This window comes from Lates calcarifer, linkage group LG13 (genome assembly GCF_001640805.2).
Source record: "Lates calcarifer isolate ASB-BC8 linkage group LG13, TLL_Latcal_v3, whole genome shotgun sequence".
In the NCBI taxonomy this organism is placed as follows: Eukaryota; Metazoa; Chordata; class Actinopteri; family Centropomidae; genus Lates; species Lates calcarifer.
This window is the reverse complement of record NC_066845.1, coordinates 14,645,926-14,661,282: the sequence shown is the minus strand read 5'-3', so window position 1 is coordinate 14,661,282 and position 15,357 is coordinate 14,645,926. Positions and strand designations below refer to the sequence as shown.

At 38.7% G+C, this 15,357-nt stretch overlaps 2 protein-coding genes across 2 annotated transcripts; one reads left to right on the top strand and one right to left on the bottom strand.

Annotated features, from left to right (window-relative positions):
• Positions 1–1,638: 1,638 nt before the first annotated feature.
• nkx6.3 (NK6 homeobox 3) lies at positions 1,639–4,321 on the bottom strand. The gene is made up of 3 exons (XM_018668378.2): positions 3,548–4,321; positions 2,729–2,898; positions 1,639–2,248 (listed from the first exon to the last, which is right to left on the bottom strand). The coding sequence occupies exons 1-3, from the start codon at positions 3,960–3,962 to the stop codon at positions 2,018–2,020; spliced, it is 816 nt and encodes a 271-aa protein (XP_018523894.1). The 5' UTR covers positions 3,963–4,321; the 3' UTR covers positions 1,639–2,017.
• A 2,603-nt stretch (positions 4,322–6,924) lies between these two features.
• On the top strand, positions 6,925–9,711 carry LOC108878009 (E3 ubiquitin-protein ligase NEURL3). The gene is made up of 4 exons (XM_018668294.2): positions 6,925–7,071; positions 7,985–8,497; positions 8,630–8,788; positions 8,918–9,711. Exons 1-4 carry the CDS (start codon positions 7,041–7,043, stop codon positions 9,088–9,090), a joined length of 876 nt encoding a protein of 291 aa, XP_018523810.1. The 5' UTR covers positions 6,925–7,040; the 3' UTR covers positions 9,091–9,711.
• The last annotated feature ends 5,646 nt before the right edge of the window (positions 9,712–15,357 follow it).

The window sequence follows — 15,357 nt, the reverse complement described above, 5'->3', positions numbered from 1 at the left end:
TGGACCTGATAAGCTGGGTAAAGTTCCGCATGCCACAGGCCGCATGTTTCTAAATACCACTGCCTCTCTGGTTTTAGCCAGTTATTCATCTTAACTGGAGTTACATAAACATTCCAAGAAATAAACAGATTACTGTACACTTGTATTATGACATTTTCATTCAGTTATATTGATGTGAAGAATGTAAAATTGCACTAATACTGACTTTTGCACAGGTTGGATTGAAGAAATGTGGACCAGATTCTGCAAAATGGACATTCAGCCTGCACTAACTTAACACAAGGTGTATATTACTATATGTCTGTGTCATGCATTCAGTTTCCATAGTTTTCTAGAATTTAGCCATGGGCTGACCTGCGCTTTGTGGCAGAAGAAAAATTATGTCTAAAACAGACGAGGTATCGAGTCTGTCCTCTAAAGCTGGAATGGGCTGGCTGTTTAGGACATGTTGTTCAGACTGAGAGTCTTCAAGGGCCAACAAATCAAGAGACTGATTCAGACCATTATTGCATTTCATTTGTTGTGTGTGCTCTGACACAGATAAATCCAGATTTGAAAATAAAAAAACATCAAACAGCAGCATGTATTGCCTCCTGAAAATCCCTAAATCACAAAGATTTCATAATGTCTGATCATTTTAAAATATTTGTGTTATCATAGCTCCAAAATGGACCTGAGCAACATTTGCATAATGACACTAACATTAATACAAACACAGAACATTGTTGGTACACTCCAGCGGATTTCCTTTGCCTTTGTGATGTGAGTGTCTCGGCAGCATTCCTCGGCTTTTCCTTTGACTGAATCATCTGGCCTGGTGTCAGTCGCCTGAACCAGATGGAGTCTAAACTCACTGAGTCTTAGTGGTGAATGAGTTGGTCTGTTGCTATTGATTTTGTGTTGGAGTGGGTTGCGGGGGTCATTGTCTTCAATTAAGCCATACCACAATGGTAAATCACACAAGATTTGACCTTTGACCTTTGCACTTCTCCTCAGCTTTTGTGCCTTTTCACTTGCTGTTTTATTTTGACTGTCATTCAACAGCAGATGCACTGGCAAACCCAAGTTTGATAAATAATCCACAATAATTTCCTGTGCAGTATTTCCAGTGTTTTGCACATTGTCCACCTTAATATTTTCAGCGTAAAGTAATGAAAACCAAAACTGTCAACTTTAGTTTAACCAGCTTCAAGTCAACAAATCCTACTTGAGGGATATTTTACTGGGTAACATTGTGTGAGCATAGACTGCTTCCTGTTAAATGTTTCCATTTCCTACTTCTTTGCTCTGCACTGATTTTATGTAAACAAAAATGTATTCCTGCCTTTTAACAGCACATAAACCCATATGCACTGTAACATAATATCCTTGTCCTATCCTTGTCTTCATTTTAAAATGTATTTTCTGTAGTATAGTTTTGACCGAAGGGCTAAGAATATTTGCCATATTTTACCTTTAATGTCTGCAAGTACGGTTTATTGATGAATTAAGAAAATTTCAAGTTGCTTTACTGTTATGGCACAACTCTCTTTTATTCGGTTTTATTTTGAAATTCAAATAATTCCAAAATAACCACAAACATCTTCAGGTGTTCAAAAAGGGGACACGTGAATGACGTCAGGATACGCTCTCTTTTTTTTATTCATTATTATTACCAATAGCATCATGCAGTTTTTTCATGTCATTTTCAAATGTTTTTACAAAATGAAGTGTATGACATAGTTCCCCTACATATCAGTGTAACATTAAACAGGCCACACATATAGTCTTACAGTAACTTATAAAAGTAAACATCTTCTTTACCTTCATTTTTTTCAGCCTGTTTGTCTATGGAAACTTTGATGCTCATTTGTTGGACGAGCTCAAATGATCTGTTCTGAACATGCGCAACTGCCCATTGATTTAAATTTGTATTCAAAACTAAAGATTTTCAGTTAATCATGCAGGTCTGCTGAGAAGCGTGTGTGTGTGAGTGTGTGTCTGCATGTGTGTAATTTACACGGTGTGTGTATGTGTGTCAGACGTGGTGTGGCCCGAGGCGCAGGACGGAGAAAGCCCTGCGGTGTTTGCGCAGCAACAGTCGGATCTTGTCGTCGTCAGAGTCCGGGTCCAGAGGCTTGTTGTACTCCTCGTCCTCCACCTCGTTCTCCGAGGCCTCGCCGCCCTGACCCGCGTGGCCGGCCTGCGTAGAGCTCGGCTCTGAAGCGCTCTTCTTCCTCCACTTAGTGCGTCGGTTCTGGAACCACACCTGCACACAATTGGGATGAGGGTTATATTTAGCGATCTGAGGCCTCGTGATGGGTGAACTCTGGTAGCTTAACAGGTGCGTCTTGTTTGCAGACGTTAAGACATATAGAAAGCTGTGATAATCATCAATGACCCCATTTCTGAAAGAAGCTGATAACCTATTTACAGTTGTATGTGGGTGACATAACCTGCCACTGTTGACTCCTTATGTGATGGTTGCACAGATTCAGAAGTGTAAGCGACTGCTTTTCTTCCACCACAAAGTAATAAACTTTATTTTTGTGGCACTTTTCAGAACAAGACTCACAGGGTACATCTCAAGTGCACATAAAGCCATAAAATATAATTAAAAATATAGGAATGGTCAAACATAGAAGAAGAGTATGCTTATATATTTAAAAGTCACCTACCAAGTTGCATGTCATCTCCCAGTAAAGAAATATTTTAAAAGCCATTATGTTAAATATGCCATCAACTTTACCTTGACTTGTGATTCAGTCATTCCCAGAGAATAAGCCAGTCTCGCTCTCTCAGGTCCGGCCAGGTATTTGGTCTGCTCGAATGTTTTCTCCAGAGCAAATATCTGATGTCCGCTAAATGTTGGTCTGGTGTGTTTCTTCCTGCCGGACATCTCCCCGAGTGGACCACTACCTGAAAATATAGAGGCAGAAAACATGACACACATGAACATTTTTGGTTGAGCTAATTTATCACATGGAATAAAACAGTTCAAGTTAGTGATTGTATTTCATGTGTGTGTAACAAGGAGGGTAAAAACAGAAGTATTTGCTTTCTTGTAATTTTAAACATAGACATTGTGTGCCATGTTCATGCTCTAGTCACAAGTTGTGTGTATTTATTTCTCATACACTGATTGATTATTTTTACATAGGGTTATAAAGAACTCTGTGTAATATCTACATTAATAAACACAATTTTATGCAGCATGATGTACACATCAACTACACATTATCAAAAAATGACATTTTATACATATTTGACTGCATGTTTTAAATGTCACCTTAAATTCTAGTTTTGTTTTTCTCTTTTAGAGCTTTAGAGCTAAGTCTTTAACCCATAAATATTACACTAAAAATAAAACCCTGACCTAACACACAATATACACATTATTTAATGTGTCAAAACAATTTCAAAAATACAAGTTTTGGGTCAAATCATGCTTTTAATCCACTTTTTCTCTCACTAATGTCTTTTGGTGAATCCTCATGGACAGAAACGGGGAGGTTGTCATGTAATGATGGGCTGGATGCTGAGCCCAGCCTGCAGTATTTAGACTCACTGTTGGTGCACTGCTGCCTCCCTCCTCTCCAGTCACAGCCGCTCTCTGCCCAGCAGCTCACATTGCGAGCCTTCATGGGGCACTCTGTGCCCGGCTTGGAGAAGCCGCCCAGCGAGGAGTTGTAGTCTCGGTTGTAGTACATGGACGTGCTGGTGACGGAGGGGCCAAACCCCCCCATGGTTGAGTATCCCGACAGCAGGGTTGTGGTGCCCGTGGAGCCCATGCCGACCATGGAGCGGCTCAGGATGTCGCTGATCCCGTGGGGCGTCCCTGCCTGCAGCTGGCTGTTCAGGCCCGGGTTGAGCTTGTAGAAAGAGTTGGGCACTGAGTACTGGCACACCGGTGCCTTGAGGTCCGAGGGGAATTGGTTTAGGCTGTTGTTGAACAGGAAAGACCCCTGGATGTTTGGATCCATGGAAAGTTTGTAACTCTGCCTCCAGGTCTCAGTAACACATCCAGTAAGATCCAGGCAGGAAAAGACCTCTGACGGGCCCACGAGGAGTTCTCTCACCCACAGGGGATGTCTGGATCTGGGATCACACCTGCCCTCCCCAGATATTCAAATAATCAAGTGTACCACTAGCAGTTTTAACAAAGTCCCTGGTGTTTGCCAAAGTTGCTACCACATCAGAAATGGTGCAACAGCAGGAAAACCCTTCACTCTCGCCTGTCACCTCTGCTCAGCCACAGTGTGGCGTGTGATAGCTCCATACCTGAAGTTTTGGGCGAGCCCTCTGGACACAGATTTTAGTGTTCTCCCAAAGACATGTACCTCCTGCCAGCTCTCGCCTCAGAAATCATAAATAAGCAGTATCTGGAAATGGAGTGGCACCTTGATAAAGATAGGCCACATTAGAATGCAGCCTGGGATTGGCCTGGGTCTCACTGCTTTAATGCCTTTCTATTGGCTCCTCTGTGAAAGCCAAGCCTTTTATTGGAAGGCAGCAGATTAATAGTGTTTTGAACAGGTGGAGTGGGAACAAGTTGATTTTTTGATGACCTGCCATGTCTGACCAAGTGTGGTGGAGCTGAGGCAGCTGGAGTACACAGGAGGAGAAGGGTTGCTCTGTTTCTGCTTTGATACTGGTGAAATGTAGATTTGAAACAAAAAATAGATATATCGTTTTATTAAATAACCATAACCCAACCAAAGCAAAATCTATGTTTATGCACCAGTTTATTTCAGTCATAAAGTTATACGATTCAGTTCAACCAGTTGTCTTGCAGTAAATAATGATATAAAGGAGAGTAGATAATAAAATCGTCATCCGTCCATCCCATCGTCATCCGTCCTGTTATATCTTACTGGTTCAACATCAGTTCTTTTCTTATCTATAGAGTATATAATGTGAGTCTTATAAATGTATTTTGTTAACATACTGTTGGTTTTGTTTTAGAAGAGAGCAAGTAACTGTTTCATTTTACTGTTAAAGATTTAAAAACATCTTTAAGTATGTATATTATATATATGGAGGACCATAAGTGTCACATTAATAGTAATAAAACATTTAATTGATTAATAATTAATTGTACAATAAAAGTAAGTATTAATACATTTGTTTACAAATTTATTTATTAATCTGTAAATAAATAGACAAAATGGCAAAGTAATCTATTACTTTATATTTAATGGTCGATAAAAAAAGAAATTATAAAAAGAATTTACAAACCAAATGATAATCTGAAATGTATTTTAAAAAGAGAAATACATAACTGGATTCACAAGTTATGAAAACATATTTTAATCAGGCATTTAAAAGGGCAATTTTCTTTCCTGTGTGCATTTCCATTTCACTGCTGCTATTAACTATTCAATTTGCTCAGCTTCTCCATTTAGCCTTTCTGTGACACTTTAGGCCTTGTGCTGGTAAAATGACATAAAACAACACAAATTAGCCATAGGGTGGCACAAGCACACACACTTATGTTTCTAAAAGGGTCTTCTTGGTGCCTTGCTGCTGGAAAAGACAGCTTGGGTATGAGGGGGTTCTGATATTTATTATGACATATGTTATTATAAGTATCTGTCACTGCATGTGACAAGAGAAATTATGGTTTTAATGCGTTTAATTCCACGTCACTTTATCACACCAACATAAGCTATATGATATTGTTATCCTTTTATGCTGTCTTAGTATGCCTCAGATGAATACTGCAAGTTATACAGTTGTTAACATTATGTGGTCTATTGTTATGTTTTTGAATTAGAGGGAGAAATGACAGAGCTTTACTAATATACAAATACATACATATTTTACTACAGAATGTACGGAAAATATTTCATTCTTATATGAAAAGAGTAAAAATCCACACCTAGAATCAAACGTTTGGTCTACAGGAGAAGTTTTGTTTTCCCTTTATGTCCTTATACAGTAAAAATGCAATTCATGTACAGTTGTAATGCTTAACACATTAAAATGTTAAATGTGTGCAGTGCTAGTTTATTTTCGGTGTTGCCTGCAGTGTCTGTCAAGGTGAAGGGATCGTGAAATTTCTTGGGAAAAGTCAGATGATTTCCAGTAACTTTCCAAGAGTGATGATGTCATTTTGGATTTTCAGTCACGGGCTCATCCTGTCACATGATCAGGAATAACCAATGCAGACTGAAGAAATGAAAGCATATGTTTCCTGTAGAGGGCGACAAAGCTATTTCACTGAAGCGTCTATGACTGCACACTAACTAAGAGGATGAGCATGATTTCACCGCTGAGCCATGTATGGAGTTCCTTCAAATGCCTAGAGCATTTCTGGGAACTGATATCCAGTTCTGTAGTGGCATTTTCCATTATAGGATCAGTCAGGTGACTCTGCCAGTGTTTCACCACAATGAGGCCATATTGCATTGCTTTACCTCAAGAGCAATATTCACAATATTCACAGTCACTTCAGCAGTGTAAAAATCTAAAACTAAATATATATATATATATATATATGTGTATGTGTGTGCGTGTGTGTGTGTGTGTATAAGGGAAAAACGTAGCAATTAGGTTAAGTTGTATGCCTTTCTCATATAGTATATAGTATATTGTTTCATATATGCTGTTGGTGATGTATGTAGTTTTTTAAGTCAATTCAATATTGTGCACAGAAAAGTACATAATCATGTGTTTGCATGCCTCATACCTCAACATAAAACATAATCATAAAACAAATGTGACAAATGATGAAAGTGATACTGTTGTGCATGGATTTATGTCTGCAGTGCTGCTCTAAAGGTCACACACACACACACACACACACACACACACACACACACACACACACACACACACACACACAGACGTACACACACACAGACAACGGAAGGTAAATTTCCAAAGTTTGGTTCCTCCCTCTGCCCCTCCCCTCTTCTGCTGCATGGGGAATGTTTGTGTTTTGAAGGTGCACGTGTGCCAAGTCTTAAAAGCAGCCAGCACTCCCACTTCAACAGAACTGAACCAAGACACAGACGCGAAGACATCTTTTCTCAAGACACAACGAAAAGTAGTTCACGATGGTGAAGGAGAACGACAATGGGAATTCTGGTGAGATATTTATTTTTGGTCTTTTATCTTGAGAGAGTTTAAATACTAAAATACTGCTTTAAATATCAGTGTGACAATTTTGCCATGTTGACTTTAGAAAATTTTGTTAATCAGCTAAATAGTAGATTTATTTCTGTGTGTGTGAAAATTTTAAAAACATTTTAACCTGTTGATCTCAAGCAACAAAGCTTATGATTTTATGGTAATAGTATAATAAAGTATGGTATGTAAATCCTTACTTTTCTCCACATCTACTGGAGGCTAATTACAATTGTCAATTAAAACAGTGATCATTATTGTTAAGAATATGATAAGGTGAGAAACAAAACAGAAGCAGGTTGTTCATGCCCAGGTCTTTTTATTTTCTGTTACAAGTGCTGTAAAACAGCTGATTAGATCTGAAATGAATAGCAGGAATCCAGGATTCATGACCTGTGCTGTAAATTGTAACTTAAAAGAGAAAACTAGACACTACAAGCTGTGGTTTAGTGGGAATGTGCAGCTTGTCACTGATGAGTAAAAGGCTTGTCATACTCATAAGAAGTTGGTTAATGCTATTGCTACATATGTGTGAGCCACACCTTGAAGATAAATGGTTTATTATTTACTGTAGCTCATCCTTTAGTAAACTAATAAATGCCTTCATGTGGAATTTTCATTATTATTTACAGTTTTACCTTCATACAGAAGTTGTTAGATCTTCACCATCATCAACTTTACACTGTAGTAAAGCATATGATTAACTAGTGGTCATATGGTCATAATTTGTATTAGTATTTATGAATTCACTGATGGTAAATCATACAACCAGATCTCAGTCAAGTTATTCACCTCCCATTGTCCAAAATTCAAGTTTGCAGAACAATTCGTTGTTTACTACACTATTAATAACGTTGGTGTTGTTCTCCTGCAGTTGTTGGATCAGAGACACCACACAGGTGCGGCCTGTTCTGCCTCGGCCCTCTGACCTTCCACTCTCAGGCTGTGGGACACAAGGTCCGCCTGAGCAAGGGGGGCCGACTTGCAGAGAGGACAGGGACCACGTTCAGAAATGGTCTGGTGCTCAGCAGCCGCCCGGTGAAGATCCGGGAGAGGATTCGCCTGAGGGTGGAGAAAGATTTGTTTACGTGGCATGGAGCTCTGCGCGTGGGCTTCACCAACGTGCCGCCCTCAGACAGATCTCTGCCTCTGCCCTCCATGGCCATCCCCAACCTCACAGACACCCCTGGGCACTGGGCTGCTCCCGTGCATGAATCCTGCTGCCGGGAGGGTTCAGAGCTGGAGTTCTGGGTTTCATACAGCGGCACTGTATATGTGTCATGCAACAACTGCACACAGCACAAACTCCTGACAGGGGTGGACCTCAGAGAGCCACTGTGGGCCATGATAGACATCTACGGACAGACGTGCTCCATTTTCCTCCTTGGTAAGTTTACTATCTGATAACCATGACGTAATGTTTACCTTACAGCCTGTTTTTCTAGTTGTTTGTTATTTGTCAATGACGGTTTGAATAACTATTAAAAAAGCTGAATGCCTCTCTCACTCTGTTCTGCAGGCTCAGAGAAAAGGGGGGTGTTACGCACTAGAAAATCCTGCCCTGCACCTAAACGCCTCCCCTCTCCAGATGTGGACAACCTCTCTGATTTGATTTCTAATCTCTCAACCTTCTCTGAAAGCAGTGATGAATCCCTCCCCTGGCCTGACAGCCCAGCAGGTAAGAAAGAGTCCTTCCAAACAAATTTTGTCATAATCTCACATTTTTAACCACAGAGGAAGAGGATACAATCGTGTCTGTGTTGAAGTCGTCAGTCCTCTCAATAAGATTCGTCTCCTCTGATCACAGGTGAAGATTGCGTGGTGTGCATGAGAACAAAGGCTGCTGTCACTCTTCCCTGTGGCCACCAGTGTTTGTGTGTCCCCTGCACCCCGAGAATCATACAGCAGTTTGGCACCTGCCCGCTGTGTCGACATGTGATTATAGCTCCATCAGAGGAGGAGAGACGTGGGCCCCTCTGAGCTCCACAACAACAGAAAGCTACTAAGTGATGGAAATAAAGAATGCACTATGAGTGTCACCTACTTAATGTGTCCTTGCAGCCCGGCGGTTGGGGATGTTTGACATGTGGCCACGATGTCCCTTGCTGAAGCCCAGCCAGGAACCACAGTTAGATGTTTCTGAACTCTCTCTCAAACAACAAAACTTACAATTTTCTGTAAGCCAAGGGGGTTGACTTGTAGAGAGGACAGGGGCCACGTTCAGAGGCCCAGTCAAGAAACTTTGTCATGTGTTTTTCAACTCTCTCTTCCTATATATGTAAATGTTGTACTGAGATATCTATGTGAAGACACTGGACTGGAGTATTTTTGGCTCATGTAAAAGCACATGTGAAACTTTACTGCAAGTTTATCTTGTTTTGTTAAATAAGGATGAAGGCAAGCATAAAATATGTGACCTGTAACATATCTATACATGTATAATATATATAATAGTAATATTGTACAGTTTATTTTCCCCTATGGATGTTGTAAATCTTAAATCAATCTTTATTTTTGTAAATGTAAAGTTTATCTGAAAATTATTTATATATTTTTTGATTATTGAAATGGCTGTAAAAATAAATGTTATTCTAAGTATGACTCAAGTCTCCTTTCTATTATTCTTGTGCCAGTTGAATGTGTTGATATGATACTAAAGTTAATATCCATTCCTTAACATTTTCTGAACAAGGTCAAGAATTATCAAGCTCAAAATAAGAGCTTGTTATTCAATGGATTTTGAAAATGCAAACTCGATGCAATGACTGGTAATTTTGATCCACACACTGCAGATAGACCACAGATGACATTAAACTTCTAACTGCTAATTATTACTCATTAACAAAGTGACAGTTAATCAAGCAATGGATAGACTGTCCCCTGATCATTTAACATCAAAACAATATATGTTGTTACATGTTTTCAGGGGGCTCTTCAAATGTGAAAGTGTGATAATCAGCTAGTTTCATTATTACGTGTCAGGAGGTCGAAGCAGCCGGAACCCTATTGTTTTTGTTCTGATTATTCTTCTTCGTGCTTATTTTTCTCTGCTAAAAGTGTTGGTGCTTCAGAAACCATAAGACCTAAACACATGAAATGGTTCCAAATTCCCTCCACTCCACTATACATATCCACTACCGCATTCACTGTAATTATTTTACACTTAACTTACACTCGAAAGTATGAGTGTCTTATTACTTGTTTACAATTTTATGTTTATATAGTGGTTATTAAATTGGCAATATAATCAACTTCATTGCTGTAGTAAAGCATATGATTATTTAATTGTTGTCTAGACCTTGTTACTTCCTCACAACAGCTTGGTTTTTGAGAAGGAGTTATTTGTGATTTCACTGGTAAATCATACAAAAGGCGTTCATTAATAGCATTAAACTCAAAGGGGGAAATAATTCATTATAAGAGGGAGGACTCCATTATTCACCTCTTATAGTCCAAGATTCTGCACTAATTTGTAGAACAATTTATTGTTTACTACAGTGCAGTAGATACAATAGTTCCTGGCTTCTTGTTGTTGTCATTGTCTGTTACATTGTTGTGCAGATGTAATCAACAAGACTGGACTGAAAAAGAATTCACTGTATGCAAACACTGTATGCACGTCAAGATTAATAACTTTCCTGGGAATGTGCAGCTTGTCACTGATGAGTAAAAGGCTTGTCATACTCATAAGAAGTTGGTTAATGCTATTGCTACATATGTGTGAGCCACACCTTGAAGATAAATGGTTTATTATTTACTGTAGCTTGTACTTTAGTAAACTAATTAATGTCTTCGTGTGTAATTTTCATTATTACTTACAGTTTTACCTTCATACAGAAGTTGTTAGATCTTCACCATCATCAACTTTACACTGTAGTAAAGCATATGATTAACTAGTGGTCATATGGTCATAATTTGTATTAGTATTTATGAATTCACTGGTAAATCATACAACCAGATCTCAGTCAAGTTATTCACCTCCCATTGTCCAAAATTCAAATTTGCAGAACAGTTTGTTGTTTACTGCACTATATACAATACGCACAGTGTTATACAGATATAATTGACAAGACTGGACTGAACGTGAATTCACTGTTTGCAAACACAGCTTGCGCATCAAGATTAATAACATTGGTGTTGTTCTCCTGCAGTTGTTGGATCAGAGACACCACACAGGTGTGGCCTGTTCTGCCTCGGCCTTCTGACCTTCCACTCTCAGGATGTGGGAGACAAGGTCCGCCTGAGTGAGGGGGGCCGAAGCCCAGCCAGGAAACTTTGTCAAGTGTTTTCCAACTCTCTCTTTCTTAATCTGTAAATGTTGTAGTGAGATATCTATGTGAAGATACTGAACTGGAGTATTTTGATCATGAAAAGAAAATGTGAAACTTTCCTACTTGAAAAATGAGGAAGCTGCACTTTTATTTTGTTTGTTAAATGCAGATAAAAGCAAGAATAAAACATCTTGGTGCGGGCAATCTACAAGTTATATATTTTTTGCACTCACAGTGTAATGTGTAATGTATTCTATACAATATAATATTGTACAGTTTATTTTCCGTTAAAAAGGAAAAAATAATTAGGAAAAAATAAAGTCTAAAAATGATGCTGTATATGATTTGATTTTCAAAATACGGCTGTAAAAATGAATGTTATTAGAATCACTTAAGTCTCCTCTCTGTTATTCTTGTACTAGTTGACTGCATTGTCATGATTCTTGTTGTAGAGTATGTGTATGATACAATTTCCTATTAGCTAATAAAGTTAGCAGGTAACTGTTAAAGTTACTTTTGAAAAATGAATACAATAGTTGCGTATGACATGAAACAATGATTCACACACTGCGCACTGCACATGGTGGTCAACAAATATTAGTCCTTTGATAATTTAAAATGAATACAGTGTCTATAGTATCTTTACAGTGGTAGTTGCATGTTTTCAGAGGGTTTTTCAAATGTGAAAGTACAACAATCAGCTAGTTTCATTATTACTAGTGTACAATCAAGAGCGTTTTTAACAGCTGTAAAGTAAATGTTTAACAGAGGTGGTTAAGATAAACCAAATTATAGACACGTGTTATAGTTTGACCTTGAAGACCAAATATGGCTCATGGTGCAAGAAATGAGCACAATCATCACCAAAGCTTTTTGTCACTTATTCACGTGTTCACAGTTTTTTTTTTTTTTTTTTTCATATCCATAACTGACAGAGCTCAATATGTTAATAAATGATTGCTTGTCTGTCACATGTAGGTTTAAGGACAAACCTACATGTGACTGACAAAAAAACTGCCTTTGTCTTTCCCCTGTAAGGTGGCCCTCATGGTTTGCATAACAAAAGAATGCATTTCAACAGTATAGACTTCACGTCGGCAGATCAAACTAATAACAGGTTTTGTTATTAGTTTGATCTATGAAGAGACACGCTCTATTTACTGGATGAGTTTGGGTGATGGCGTGCATTTCCTCTATGACGAACACGTTTTTTCCCCCCTCTCATTTATTACCTTGATATGTCACATGTGAAACCTCAGCCTAATAATAATATGAATATATGAAACAACATATGTATAACACTCATCTCTGACTGTCATGGCACCCAGATGTCTTGCCTCACTTGATGCTGACACTTGCTGCAGTGTGGACCTGAATGGAGTCAAGTTAAGGAAAATCTTAACACAGCCATAGAAACCCCTACAGGACCACAAATATTGTCTAAATATCAAAGAGAAAATAATTCTAATTTAGAGCAACTTATTGTTATGCACTTTGCACTGGGTCACAGAAACTATGTTAACTTGCTGTTGTTTTGACTTTTGTTTGCAGATGTAATCTACTTGACTGAACTGAGAAAAAATGTGTTGCTTGTGAAGAGCGGTTGTTTTCCTTCATTATAACCCTCATGATGTACAGTATATACATTCCAGGCAAATGTGTGTCCTACTGTGCGCCGCTCCGTCAGAGAGGTCACACAGGTGTGGTCCATGATACATATCTAATAGATAGACATGTTCCAGTTTGAGGTCATGATGCTATGCATTTAGAATTTAATCTTTTGTGATGAAATTATATGTTTCCCTCTTGAATATTTTATTCTGTGCTCTTGTTCACTGGCAGGGCACATACCCACATACAAAGAAATGTTACCAAACTTCCTCCTTCACAACTGCATGCTGTTTTTTTTTTTTTTTTTTTAACCCAGAGAAGGAAAGGCCTTGTTACTATTAATGATCTGTACTCTTGTTTTGCTCTACTCAAAGACAAATAGACATTGCAGACATTTTGAAACTTCTGACTCTCCTGATGAACTTTAGTCCGTACTGACCTTACACCAAAAAGTTGGTCTCTGTGTTTGTACATGTATATATGGGTCACAATGCACCATCTACACAGCACCTAAAGACATCTTGGGAGACTTGAATAGGAGTTGAAATTTCAGAAGATGCAATGGCTAAATGTCTTCACAGCATTCACGCTTACTCTGTTAACTCAAGACATCAGTTGATTCAGCATATGTTCATACATACTATCACCACTTTGTATTAAATGCAAAAAATCTGACAGAATGCTGGCTCATATGTTTTGGCTTTGTACCAGATTTGATCGGAGGTTTATGGGCATGACCTCCCTCTTAAATCCAGAAACTGTCATTCTGGGCAGCAATTAGAGACTCTAAGTCATTGGAAAACTTTGTCGATACAGTGTGGAATGCTCACTGCAAAAAGTGTCAGGGGTATCCCAGCAGCCAGGACCCTATTATTTTTGTTCTGATTCTTTTTCTTCCTGTTTACTTGTCTCTGCTAAAAGTGTTTGTGCAAGAGACACCACAAGACCTAAACACATAAAACAGTTCCAAATTCTCCCCACTACAGCATTCACTTTAATTATTATTATAACTAGTTAATTATTATAAAGTAAAAGCATGAGCGTCTGCTACTTTCGTTATTACTTTACAATTTTATGTTCATGCAGTTATTCATCAACAATGTCATAATCAACTTTATTGCTGTAGTAAAGCATTTGATTGGTCATATGGTCATAAGTTTGATTAATAATGAGTGTTATTTATGATTTCATTTATAAGTCATACAACCAGCTTTCATTAATGGCATCAAACTCAAAGGAGAAAATAATTAAAAAGAGGAAAGGTCTTCATTATTCACCCCTTATAGTGCAAAATTCTGCACTAATTTGTAGAACAATTTATTGTTTGCTGATGATGTGATCTCCCTCCTAATCCAGAAACAGCCATTCTGGACAGGTCACAACAACTAGACACTGGAAAATTGGAAAACGTTGTTGATCCATTATAGAATGGTCATTGCAAAAAAAGACTATTCTCAAGGTCTGGAACAAATAAATATTTCTTTGTCTTGAAAACTACAGAGTGGTGGTGGCAAGTTTGTGATTCTGGTGCCATCTGTCGGTGCACCTGTTAAAATACAAACCACACGGTTCTCTCGAGAACCACCAGGGGGCAGTGTGGTACTGCTAATCCTGTGTATGTCCACAGCAAAACAAGGTCTGTAAAAGTGAAATGAGAGAATATTTTGGCAAAAAGTCAAAAACCAGAAGGAATGATCCATTTATGAATATTCTAAATGCATTTTCAGACCAGGGGTGAAAACGAATTTGCAAGTAGAATTTTTCTCACAGTTGTATTAAAGGCAAAATATGAATCATAAACCAAATATGTCTTTCCACATCTGTTAGTTGCATAGTTCTCGTCTGAAAGTCATTAAAGACGTCACTGTGGAGCTGCTGGGTGACATCTCCTGGGTCCAGCGTGAGGACGCACTCCAGAGAAAGACACAGAGACGTGACCTTTGGTGTCTGATCTCACAGCCAACCTGTTAAATATTTATCTTGGATGGCAGAGCTGAGCGCTGCTTCTGGACTCAGGGTGCAGGAATCCAGTAGGGGTCAAAAAGCCTCACACTTGTACTGCAGTTACAGAAATACAGCTGATCTGCCATGATGACATGGTGTACTTAAAAAGGAAGGCAGTCAGTGCTACTTGTTTTGGCCTGGCTGCAGGGGGGTTTTCTAATGCAGGCTGAGTAAGTCGGGCCTGGTACTGGAACAGAACATGGAAATACTGAGGCTTCTCTCAGCCTCTTAAGTGTTTGAGTGTGTGTGGGCCTTAGCACATGTGTGTGTGTGTGTGTGTGCATTTGCACTCAGGAGTTCATTGAGAAATACTCCTTCCTGGACCTTGTAAACAAAGTGACAGGTGAACAAGACAACTGAT